At 38.7% G+C, this 14159-nt stretch overlaps 1 protein-coding gene across 3 annotated transcripts in view; it reads right to left on the minus strand.

Annotated features, from left to right (window-relative positions):
* LOC115141149 (gamma-aminobutyric acid type B receptor subunit 1-like) overlaps positions 1–14159 on the minus strand; it is a 49257-nt gene that overhangs the window by 22475 nt on the left and 12623 nt on the right. For all 3 annotated transcript variants that reach the window (XM_029679829.2, XM_029679830.2, XM_029679831.2), the window contains one exon: positions 10798–10958. In XM_029679829.2, the coding sequence (XP_029535689.1) occupies positions 10798–10958 (161 nt within the window). The remainder of the gene's footprint in view (positions 1–10797; positions 10959–14159) is intronic.

Genomic DNA, 14159 nt, shown 5'->3' on the forward strand with positions numbered 1-14159 from the left:
AGAGAGAAGGGAGGGGGGAAGAAAGAAGAATATCAGAAAGAGAAGAACAGAACAGCGATCGATATTCAGCCTTATCGAGCGTCAGTATAAAAGTGGGAAAAGATGGCCAGAGAGAGAGTTAAATCGACCACGCTGTCCAAAAAGAGACCGGAAGAAAATATGACTGCACAAAGAGGGAGGGAGAGATCACAAACAGAACACAATCAAAGCCTCAAATGAATGTAAAATAAGCTTGAGGTGGTCCAATCATGAACAAATTATCCATCACAGGCTTGTGATGGATAAGATTTTGAATAAGCCATCCCCATTCCAGTCCTCAATAGGGCCCGATCTAAATCATCCTGACACATTTAATGGTGATTTGCTGTGGAGGGGGAGAGAGAGGAAACAGAACTCCCATGCATTGCAGTTGAGTGTCACTAGCAATCTGGTTGTGGAAAACTGTGACTTAACAACGGACCTTATGGGCCCTGATTTGTGTGTTGGTTTGTCCGAGATGGAAATAGCGCACTCAAGAAGCAAATGTGTTGGATGCAAAAATTGCTTGTTGATTTCAATGATGGTTGTTTGACTGTTAAAAATGTTGTGGTCTAATGCTACTGTCTCTAGATTGTAGGATGTAATCTAGATATCATGACACCACCAAGTCCAATTGATCACAACGGAAGAGAAAGTGACGTTTTTCTATCCTGTCACATCTGATAACGTGTCACGCGGTCATGACCTTTTCTCTGCCCTAGAGAACTACTGGAGATGCCGGCCTTTACAACAACAAAAATAGATGTCAAATTTGCAGTTTGACATGTAAAATAGCAGTTTTCACATGTTGAGCTTAAATTTAACATGAAACCACATTTCCACGTACATTAAATGTAGATGTTAGCACCACCTCTTCACATGTGAGGAGAATAACGTGTTTTCACCTCACATGTGAATTTGCAGTTTGACATGTGAAATTTTGCGGTTCACATGTGAAGACTTTCACGTGAGAATAGGATGTGCCGCTTGACATATGAAAAACATTCCTATGTGAAAATCACATTTGCATTTTCACATGTGAAAAACAGTCACACCTGTAAAAATCGAATTTGCATTTTCATATTTGAAAATAGTTTAATTAACGTGTGATTGTTTTTCATGACCTTGCAATTCCACATCAAAGAAACCATCTAATTTGCAGTTTCACATGTAAGAATACTCCACATTTACTCCAATGTTTGTAAACAAAGTAAATGTAAACAAACACTGTATAGCCTAAAAACATAGTTAAAACGATCATTTTGATGGATGGTCAGTACTTGCATCCATAGCGTAGCCTATGGAGATAAGAGTGGTTGCATTTCTCCAGCTCCAACCCTCAGCTGTTTGCCGAAACTGTGGCAAGGAGAACACTTTGTTAATGTTTGAATTAAGGACTGCCACTTTAAACACTTCTAATTGAGTAACAGCGTGGTTACATGGTGCAATCCTCTAGTGCAGGGGTAAGCAACCCTGTTCCTGGAGTGCTGCAGGATTTTGTTCTAACTTGGCACCACATCGGAACCAACTGAGCTAATTGATCAGTTCAGTGATTGCCTAAATTCAACACACCTTGTCTTCCAGGTTGGTTAAATCAAAAAATCTAAATCAAATCCAATTTTATTTGTCACATACACATGTTTAGAAGATGTTAATGCGAGTGTATCGAAATGCTTGTACTTCTAGTTCCGACAGTGCAGTAATAACCAACGAGTAATCTAACCTAACAATTTCAAAACAACTAACTTATACACACAAGTGTAAAGGGATGAAGAATATGTACATAAAGATATATGAATGGGTGATGGTAGAGAACGGCATAGGCTAGATGCAGTAGATGGTATCGAGTACAGTATATACATATGAGATGAGTAATGGAGGGTATGCAAACATATAAAAGTGGCATTGTTTAAAGTGGCTAGTGATACATGTATTACATAAAGATGGCAAGATGCCGTAGATGGTATCGAGTACAGTATATACATATGAGATGAGTAATGGAGGGTATGTAAACATTATATTAAGTAGCATTGTTTAAAGTGGCTAGTGATACATTTTTTACATCAATTAAACATGAAGCGCCTGCGGTATTCCAGGACCAGGGTTGTCTAACCCTGCTCTAGTGAGTGAGCTACGTTTGTGCCATTAATATGAAGCAAAACGTCTGTAGTCCAGAACAACATTCTTAGTATTACAAACAAAAATAATGATATTGAATGCATAACATAAACCCTAAACTATTGATAGCCAAACAAAATCATTTTTAAATGCGAAAGCCAATGAAATGTAAATGAACGCAAAATAAAAGTTTTCCGTTTAAAAAAATGATGATAATGCAATTAAATAAAATTCCTCCCTCTTCCCTGACATTTTCCCTATCTTTGGTTATGTTACTCTGGTCTTTGCTTTCCCTGCCTTTTTTCCAGTTGCAAATTCATTACAGATACAAAGCACCCTACTGTTGGTTTGCCTCTGAAGTTAAGCAGGGTCAGTCCCTGGATGGGAGACCAGATGTAGCTGGAAGTGGGAATTAAAAATACATTTTAAGGGGAAAAACACATGTACAAAATATACCTGTGAAACTTTACACGTGTCCGAAAACCATGGGTTTTGTTTTTGTAAGGGGATGTATAACCCTCCTCTTTTCCACACACCCACATGCACTGTCAGTGGTGCTGAAACGGTGCAACCCAATATTAGTGTCAGAGTTAGTATTACTTCGATACTACTCCAGCATCCAATCTATCCGCTCATGAGACTTTGACGAGAGACCAATCCCACAGAAAGAATAGGAGAAGAAGCCACATATGCTGATATGCTTTATTCTCTTTAATTGCATTCAGATTGAATAATATAAAAGAAGTGTGAATATATAAGAGGACCAGTAGGATCTTATGTCTTATCTCAAGTCACTGTGAATTTCTAAATCTCCCCCTGTAATTAAATCTTGAGTACCACTTGAGTCGTGGTGTTAAATGGTGCATACATGAATGTGATACACGTGTGTGTGTCCATGCATGCGTGTGAGATAGTGCACGAGCATGCATGTGGACCGTGTGGAAATATTAATAATTTTGGTCCCTGATTGAGGCCTATCATGTTCCAGCCACCAATTAAAGTAGAAATGATAGATTTTTAAAATGTTATTTAAGCCTTATTTTACCAGGTAAGTTGACTGAGAACACACTCTCATTTACAGTAACGACCTGGGGGATAGTTACAGGAGAGGAGGGGGGATGAATGAGCCAATAGGAAGCTGGGGATGATTAGGTGTTCGTGATGGTGTGAAGGCCAGATTGGGAATTTAGCCAGGACGCAGGGCTTAACACCCCTACTCTTACAATAAGTGCCATGGGATCTTTAGTGACAACAGATTCAGGACACCAGTTTAAAGTCCCATCCGAAAGACGGCACCCCTACACAGAGCACCTCATCACGCCATTTCTCTACTTCTGTCTCCCTCCACCACAGTTAATAATTGATCAAAGTTATCAGTCTCCGCTTTGATATAACCATGGCAACGGTCTAGAGAGGGTGAGTGGTGTGTCTGTGTATAGATCTCAATGTGCTGTAAATAGTCCAATGTTCTCTCCCTATACTGCCACACAAACAAACAAGCATATATTTTTTTTTAGATATATTTTTATTTGACCTTTATTTAACTAGGCAAGTCAGTTACAGTTGCAAGAAAAAGTATGTGAACCGTTTGGAATTACCTGTATTTCTGCATGAATTGGTCATGAAATTTGATCTGATCTTTATCTAAGTCACAACAATAGACAAACATAAATGTGCTTAAACTAATAACACACAAATGATTGTATTTCTGTTGTCGATATTGAATACATAATTTAAACATTCACAGTGTCAGTTGGAAAAAGTATGTGAACCCCTAGGCTAATGACTTTTCCAAAAGCTAATTGGAGTCTGGAGTCAGCTAACCTGGAGTCCAATCAATGAGACGAGATTGGAAATGTTGGTTAGAGCTGCCTTGCCCTATAAAAAACACTCACAAAATGTTAGTTTGCTATTCACAAGAAGCATTACCTGATGTGAACCATGCCTCTAACAAAAGAGATCTCAATTAAGAATTGTTGACTTGCATAAAGCTGGAAAGGGTTACAAAAGTATCTCTAAAAGCCTTGATGTTCATCAGTCCACGGTAAGACAAATGGTCTATAAATGGAGAAAGTTCAGCACTGTTGCTACTCTCCCTAGGAGTGGCCGTCCTGCAAAGATGACTGCAAGAGCACAGTGCAGAATGCTCAATGAGGTTAAGAAGAATCCTAGAGTGTCAGCTAAAGACTTACAGAAATATTTGGAACATGCTAACATCTCTGTTGATGAGTCGACGATACGTAAAACACTAAACAAGAATGGTGTTCATGGGAGGACACCACTGAAGAAGCTACTTCTGTCCAAAAAAAACATTGCTGCACGTCTGAAGTTTGCAAAAGTGCACCTGGATGTTCCACAGCGCTACTGGCAAAATATTATGTGGACAGATTAAACTAAAGTTGTGTTGTTTGGAAGGAAGGAACACACAACACTGTGTGGAGAAGAAAAGGTACAGCACACCAACATCAACACCTCATCCCAACGGTAAAGTATGGTAGAGGGAGCATCATGGTTTGGGGTTGCTTTGCTGCCTCGGGGCCTGGACAGCAAACGGAAAAATGAATTCCCAAGTTTATCAAGACATTTTGCAGGAGAATGTTAGGCTATCTGTCCGCCAATTGAAACTCAACAGAAGTTGGCTGATGCAACAGGACAACAACCCAAAACACAGAAGTAAATCAACAACAGAATGGCTTCAACAGAAAAAAAATATGCCTTCTGGAGTGACCCAGGCAGTGTCCTGACCTCAACCCGATTGAGATGCAGTGGCATGACCTCAAGAGAGTAGTTCACACCAGATGTCCCAAGAATATTGCTGAACTGAAACGGTTCAGCAAGAGAAATGGTCCAAAATTCCTCCTGACTGTTGTGCAGGTCTGGTCCGCAACTACAGAAAACGTTTGGTTGAGGTTATTGCAGACAAAGTAGGGTCAACCAGTTATTAAATCCAAGGATTCACATACTTTCCCCACCCTGCACTGTGAATGTTTACACGGTGTGTTCAATAAAGACATGAAAACGTATAATTGTTTGTGTTATTAGTTTAAGCAGACTGTGTTTGTCTATTGTTGTGACCTAGATGAAGGTCAGATAACATTTTATGACAAATCTATGCAGAAATCCAGGTATTTCCAAAGGGTTGACATACTTTTTTCTTGCCACTGTAAGAACAAGTTCTTATTTTACAATTACGGCCTACCGGGGAACAGTGGGTTAACTGCCTTGTTCAGGAGCAGAATGACAGATCTTTACCTTGTCAGCTCGGGGATTCGATCCAGCAACCTTTCAGTTACTGGCTCTAACCACTAGGCTACCTGCCGCACTGAAAGCTAGACATATGCCGCATTGCAAATAAAACGATGTAAGTGTTGAAGTTCATCTACACTAAAGTCTTCTTGATATTTCATTATTCAGCGTCTAATTATGTCATGTTATATTTGATGAGTCATCTCTTCTTTCTTTTTTTACCCAAGGATCACACTTTGAAAGCTTCACTGGAACTATTGTGACCTTTACAGTAGATGAACACATCCTATTATTGAACATCATTATACATTCAAGCCAAGACCACTGTATGAGCACGTCTTCATATTTGATATGATAAAGCAATTAAGAAGACAAGCAATTGGATGATGGTGATTCTTATTTCTAAATCTCATGCTCAAACAGAGTGTGAGTTATGATTGCCTGGGTGATGTTTGGTAACTGACCAAAAAAGCTGTTGATTGGATAATAACTGAAAGTAAATAGTAGCCGTATTCAATTCCATCTCCTATAATTTCACTCTTAATGCCATAAGCTGCTCATTAATATTACAGCCAAGTGTGAAGCGTTCACAATCCACTGATCGTTAAAGTGATCATCAAACCCAACTGTAATTAGCAATAACTGTACACTAGCACGCACCTGCAGGCTACATTCAAGAAAATCTCACTGTCTGACATGTTCATTGATTTGGTTCTAGTCATGTATTGGTCTGTCACAAAGGTGTAAATCTGTTGGTTTGTCAAAACAAAAAGTGAACCATAAATCAACCAATGGGTGATATTAATTCCATAAATTCCGGAATTCTAGATTTTAGAATATATTGTATTATATGGCCAGTACCATTGATTCACAAAGCTGTTTCAAGTTACATGATATGTATAGTCAGTATATTTTATATGTCCAAAGCCTAACGTCATGTTTTGTATATGATTTTTAAACCCTGAATCTCTACATGTATACATCAACCATATCTATTCATCCATATTATTATCTAATTGAAAGGAGAAAAATATGAAGCCTGTTTGCTTCAATGGTAACTGTGTTGCCATGCCAACTTTCCTCTCCCCTATTCTTTACAATGGGATTCCATTGCAGAGCCTTTTACACCAATCAGAACAAAGCGAGCGCTGCTCCCTAACCAGTCACAGCACAGTTAACTGTTTCATGCCTGTGTGCTGTATGCCCGGGTGTAGTGGAGGCATCTGTCCTGTAGTATGATTGATATGGAAACCCAGTGGGAAGGATGGTTGTGTGTTAAAGCTAATGAGGTGATGTGTCTTAAAAATACCAATGTCTATATGTCAAGACCAATGTCTATATATCAAGACCAATGTCTATATGTCAAGACCAATGTCTATATGTCAAGACCAATGTCTATATGTCAAGACCAATGTCTATATGTCAAGACCAATGTCTATATATCAAGACCAATGTCTATATATCAAGACCAATGTCTATATGTCTATATGTCAAGACCAATGTCTATATATCAAGACCCATGTCTATATGTCAAGACCAATGTCTATATATCAAGACCAATGTCTATATATCAAGACCAATGTCTATATATCAAGACCAATGTCTATATGTCAAGACCAATGTCTATATGTCATGACCAATGTCAATATGTCAAGACCAATGTCTATATATCAAGACCCATGTCTACATATCAAGACCAATGTCTATATATCAAGACCAATGTCTATATGTCAAGACCAATGTCTATATGTCAAGACCAATGTCTATATGTCAAGACCAATGTCTATATGTCAAGACCAATGTCTATATGTCAAGACCAATGTCTATATATCAAGACCAATGTCTATATGTCTATATGTCAAGACCAATGTCTATATATCAAGACCAATGTCTATATGTCAAGACCAATGTCTATATATCAAGACCAATGTCTATATATCATGACCAATGTCTATATGTCAAGACCAATGTCTATATGTCATGACCAATGTCAATATGTCAAGACCAATGTCTATATATCAAGACCCATGTCTACATATCAAGACCAATGTCTATATATCAAGACCAATGTCTATATGTCTATATATCAAGACCAATGTCTATATGTCAAGACCAATGTCTATATGTCAAGACCAATGTCTATATGTCAAGACCAATGTCTATATGTCAAGACCAATGTCTATATGTCAAGACCAATGTCTATATATCAAGACCAATGTCTATATATCAAGACCAATGTCTATATGTCAAGACCAATGTCTATATATCAAGACCCATGTCTATATGTCAAGACCAATGTCTATATATCAAGACCAATGTCTATATATCAAGACCAATGTCTATATGTCAAGACCAATGTCTATATGTCAAGATGTCAATATGTCAAGACTATGTCTATATCAAGACCAATGTCTATATATCAAGACCAATGTCTATATGTCAAGACCAATGTCTATATGTCAAGACCAATGTCTATATGTCAAGACCAATGTCTATATGTCAAGACCAATGTCTATATGTCAAGACCAATGTCTATATATCAAGACCAATGTCTATATGTCTATATGTCAAGACCAATGTCTATATATCAAGACCAATGTCTATATGTCAAGACCAATGTCTATATATCAAGACCAATGTCTATATATCATGACCAATGTCTATATGTCAAGACCAATGTCTATATGTCATGACCAATGTCAATATGTCAAGACCAATGTCTATATATCAAGACCCATGTCTACATATCAAGACCAATGTCTATATATCAAGACCAATGTCTATATGTCTATATATCAAGACCAATGTCTATATATCAAGACCCATGTCTACATATCAAGACCAATGTCTATATGTCAAGACCAATGTCTATATATCAAGACCAATTGCTATATATCAAGACCAATGTCTATATATCAAGGCCAATGTCTATATGTCAAGACCAATGTCTATATATCACGACCAATGTCTATATATCAAGACCAATGTCTATATATCAAGACCAATGTCTATATATCAAGACCAATGTCTATATATCAAGACCAATGTCTATATATCAAGACCAATGTCTATATATCAAGACCAATGTCTATATATCAAGACCAATGTCTATATATCAAGACCAATGTCTATATGTCAAGGCCAATGTCTATAAATCAAGACCAATGTCTATATGTCAAGACCAATGTCTATATATCACGACCAATGTCTATATATCAAGACCAATGTCTATATATCAAGACCAATGTCTATATGTCAAGGCCAATGTCTATAAATCAAGACCAATGTCTATATGTCAAGACCAATGTCTATATATCAAGACCAATGTCTATATATCAAGACCCATGTCTACATATCAAGACCAATGTCTATATATCAAGACCAATGTCTATATGTCTATATATCAAGACCAATGTCTATATATCAAGACCCATGTCTACATATCAAGACCAATGTCTATATGTCAAGACCAATGTCTATATATCAAGACCAATTGCTATATATCAAGACCAATGTCTATATATCAAGGCCAATGTCTATATGTCAAGACCAATGTCTATATATCACGACCAATGTCTATATATCAAGACCAATGTCTATATATCAAGACCAATGTCTATATGTCAAGACCAATGTCTATATATCAAGACCAATGTCTATATGTCAAGACCAATGTCTATATATCAAGACCAATGTCTATATATCAAGACCAATGTCTATATATCAAGACCAATGTCTATATATCACGACCAATGTCTATATATCAAGACCAATGTCTATATGTCTATATGTCAAGGCCAATGTCTATAAATCAAGACCAATGTCTATATGTCAAGACCAATGTCTATATATCACGACCAATGTCTATATATCAAGACCAATGTCTATATGTCTATATGTCAAGACCAATGTCTATGTCAAGACCAATGTCTATATATCAAGACCAATGTCTATATATCAAGACCAATGTCTATATATCAAGACCAATGTCTATATGTCAAGGCCAATGTCTATAAGTCAAGACCAATGTCTATATGTCAAGACCAATGTCTATATATCACGACCAATGTCTATATATCAAGACCAATGTCTATATGTCTATATGTCAAGACCAATGTCTATGTCAAGACCAATGTCTATATATCAAGACCAATGTCTATATATCAAGACCAATGTCTATATGTCAAGACCAATGTCTATATATCAAGACCAATGTCTATATGTCAAGACCAATGTCTATATGTCAAGACCAATGTCTATATGTCAAGACCAATGTCTATATGTCAAGACCAATGTCTATATGTCAAAGCACAAGGGACATTTCTTCAGTGGACAGAATGCCACTGCAGAGGTCTCCTCGGGATAAGATGTCACATATAGCTGACCATCACTGACCCATTTGACCACTAGCTGACCACTAAGCTCCAGTGACTAACCAGGAAATGATAGAGCCAAATAGTTGTGCTATTAAATTAACAAAACACCCGCTGCTTGTCTCTCATCAATCATTCATCATATATGCATTTTCAAATGTCAGCACTATACACTCTATATCTTTCCCACTGTTCCTGCCCCAGTTATTGCCTCCCAATTCGTAATTTAGCGGCTAGATGATGCTTTGTGGCTGTCCGCTGACGCGGTCCTTGGTGCTGAATTGCAGCAAGCCAATATCAGTGTCTGACGTGGCATTAGTTTAGTTTATCGTCCACCACAATGAAATCGGGGAGGCGACTGTGGATCGGTCTCTGTCCATTCGTACATTAGCCACATGCGATATCTCAGACAGCACTGGGCCGATTTTGACGAGATTTGGGTCTTGCCATTTTGACGACAATGATGCGTCTTGCCATAGAGATCCCGCATTTACAAAATTACACTAATTGGCCTAAAGCCGGAGCTATGGTAATTACCTAAAATGTGTTAGTTGCGAGATTTATCTCAATTGGCCCAAGGGGGACGCTGCATCTTTTGTGGGGGATGACTTGTTTACTGTTGCCTTGTTTTTAAAAAATTAAATGGGCAACTGTGCAACAATTCTAAAAGGGGTAATATAATTAGGCTTTTGGTACATAACTCCCTTGACAATATTAAATAAGTATGCTGCTGAGTTGTTACATTACTGCACCCACCTGCTACAAGGGCAATACATTCAAAGAAGTATGCCTGCTGGAAATCAATATAATGTTGGCAAGTTTTAACAATGTATAGAGACATATGTAAAGAAGAAAGGCTGTAACTGAAATAGAAATGAAGTGTTCATGTATTTAATATTACATGGACACAAACTGGTCTAATTTAATTTCAACTGGTCTAGAGACTTGTGAAAAACCAAGATAAAGTTGTATTCTCTTCTGATTATGTTACTATCACTTTTTAACTACAACAATGGATCTATTTGATCCAACATCTACTCACCATACTGTCATAGTATATCAGCTCCAGTTCGTAATCCGGCAGAATATCCGTCCGGTTGTTTACCAGATCCAAAGCCATCTGCGCAGAGGGGAGACATGCTTGGCCGCCCGGCCAACCGCCGCTCATGGGGAAGAGAGCTCCGATGTAGAGTTTCTTCTTGCCTAGGGACGGACACGGCCAAGAGAGGAGAAGTAAGGTGAGCGATGCTCGAAGAGCAATATGGCCGGACGCAACACTCGATAATTGCCGCAGACTTTTTCCAATTGCCGCCATGGTCAGGTAATTTGAATTGAAGCGATATCCAAATGTTGCAGTGGAGTTGGGTTCGTATTAGAATAATAGAAGATTATGGTGTAATTAAAAGTTTAGAGAGCCTCGAGGTGAATTTGCAAAGAATCGCAATAGCATTTCATTGCAAGAATTTTGCGCTCTCCAAAAAGTGGATTCACGTGTTCGCCTCGCTAACATACAGTGAATGATTGTTAGAAAAAAATATGAAATAGCCTAGCTCGCCCTCTCTTATATTATTTCAGTGGACTAATAGTTTCGATTTATAATTTGTCCGTGCAGAGGTCCATGATATACAACCCAAATAGTTAATGTTTTTATGTTGGTTGTTGGATTTATAAATAGGGTATAACTTGTTTGGAAGCCACGTTTGCCTCCTTTTGTCGTTCAGCAGGCAGAGTTCAATAATTCCAAAACCTAAGATGAAGTGTTCAATTAATTGGGTTCAGCAAATAAGTTGAATGGTTTTGTTCCAAGTGCTGTAAAAGCTAATGAGGCAGGATAGTTTCCCTTTCCGTCGCGATTGAGAATATTGGACAGACATTAAAATAATGCTAGTCGGTTATTTCTAATGATTCATGATCACCATGATTTTGCACCGAAAGGTTTGCGCGCGCGACCAGTCCAGACGGCAGAAAATGAGCTCCGGGTTACAAATAACGTTTGAATTGTCCTTATTCTCTGGTTAATAAAAGCAAATCGCACTGTGCGTCATTTCAGGATTTTTAAATAATCTGTCCGTGCAACGACCCGTATTTCCAATTGTAGAGGATGAAACGAAGTGTCCAGGAATGATACGCGAAAGGTATATCATCAACTGCAGCAGAGGCTATGAGTGTGCGTCTGTGTGTGTGCATGTGTGTATGAGCGAGGACAACTCTGATGATATTTGCTAGTCGGTGAATGTGTAGAGACATCGAGAGAGCAAGTGAGACAGGGGGATGGTTAAGGGGGCACTATAAACTGCAGTGCCTATTTACCAACTTTTGAATTGTGTGTGAGTGTGCGAGCGAGCGCGTGAGCATGTGTGTGCGTGTGTGTGTGTGTGCAAAACATAGTTTCTACAATCAAAGAAGTGTGCAACACCTTGTTTCTACAATCAAAGAGTATTGGCACACTCTCAGTATCTGTCACTCTCTAATTCATCTTTTGGGAGCAATAGATTATTCAAATCAATATATGACTAAGTTAACTTTATCTGGGAAAATAGAGGGTACACTGATATAAATCAAATATTTGAATATCAAATCAACATAGACTTTAGATTGAAAGTGAGCCAAATCGATTCTCAACCACATGAACCAATGAAAGAACATTCATTCACACAAGCCACAAGCCAATAGAAAGACCATTAAATGCCTCAAGGGCTACTTTGAGAAATCAGCTAAAGCAGTGGGACCAGTCAGTGCATCAATTTCCCTGCTCTCACTTTCCCTTCATTTAAGTTGACCTGGAGTCAGTCTGTGTGATGTATAGCCAAGATCTGCTACTGTACAGGCTACAGCATACCTGCTATTTGAACCATCTGTCCAGTTTAATAAGGATCTGCCCCATTTTTTTCAATTTTCGCCTAAAATGACATATCCAAATCTAACTGCCTGTAACTCAGGCCCTGAAGCAAGGATATGCGTATTCTTGGTACCATATGAAAGGAAACACTTTGAAGTTTGTGGAAATGTGAAAGGAATGTAGGAGAATATAACACAATAGATTTGGTAAAAGATAATACAAAGAAAACTGTTCTTTTGTATTTTTTTTGTACCATCATCTTTGAAATGCAAGAGAAAGGCCATAATGTATTATTCCAGCAAAGCTGTAATTTAGATTTTGGCCACTAGATGGCAGTAGTGAATGTGCAAAGTTTTAGACTGGTCTAATGAACCATTGCATTTCTTTTCAAAATGTTGTATCAAGACTGCCCAAATGTTCCTAATTTGTTTATGAATAACTATTCATGTTTAAAACTGCACTCTCCTCAAACAATAGCATGGTATTCTTTCACTGTAATAGCTACTGTAAATTGGACAGCGCAGTTAGCTTAACAGGAATTTAAGCTTTCTGCCAATATCAGATATGTCTATGTCCTGGGAAATGTTCTTGTTACTTACAACCTCATGCTAATCACATTAGCCTACGTTAGCTCAACCGTCCCGTGGAAGGTACACCGATCCCGAAGAAGTTTTAAAGCCTCCTCTCATTGCCCTTTAAATCAGCCAATGCAGCACTGACCGCATCCCAAATGCCTCCCTATTCCCTATAAAGTAGAGCTCTGGTCATTACATTTTACATTTACATTTAAGTCATTTAGCAGACGCTCTTATCCAGAGCGACTTACAAATTGGTGCGTTCACCTTATGACATCCAGTGGAACAGCCACTTTACAATAGTGCATCTAAATCTTTTAAGGGGGGGGGGGGTGAGAAGGATTACTTTATCCTATCCTAGGTATTCCTTAAAGAGGTGGGGTTTCAGGTGTCTCCGGAAGGTGGTGATTGACTCCGCTGTCCTGGCGTCGTGAGGGAGTTTGTTCCACCATTGGGGGGCCAGAGCAGCGAACAGTTTTGACTGGGCTGAGCGGGAACTGTACTTCCTCGGTGGTAGGGAGGCGAGCAGGCCAGAGGTGGATGAACGCAGTGCCCTTGTTTGGGTGTAGGGCCTGATCAGAGCCTGGAGGTACTGAGGTGCCGTTCCCCTCACAGCTCCGTAGGCAAGCACCATGGTCTTGTAGCGGATGCGAGCTTCAACTGGAAGCCAGTGGAGGGAGCGGAGGAGCGGGGTGACGTAAGTAGTGTACTCCAAATAATAGGGTGCAATTTGCGAAGCAACCACCGTTTCACTCTCAGCTCTTAGACAGGGCTCTCATACCCCCAGTAGGCCAATATGAATAACATAATTAGAACCAGCTATAATAGAATTATAGAATTAGTCAGAAAATGCTACCCTCCCATGACTCCACCTCTTCCACGGCTAAAATGTAACACCTGACTCATTGGCAACAGCTACTGGCACTCTGGGGACTAGAGAGTAAACCCAATGCTATAAATGCATTCCACCTTTGCCCAATAATTAGGCTG

Source organism: Oncorhynchus nerka, linkage group LG14 (assembly GCF_034236695.1).
Source record: "Oncorhynchus nerka isolate Pitt River linkage group LG14, Oner_Uvic_2.0, whole genome shotgun sequence".
In the NCBI taxonomy this organism is placed as follows: domain Eukaryota; kingdom Metazoa; phylum Chordata; class Actinopteri; order Salmoniformes; family Salmonidae; genus Oncorhynchus; species Oncorhynchus nerka.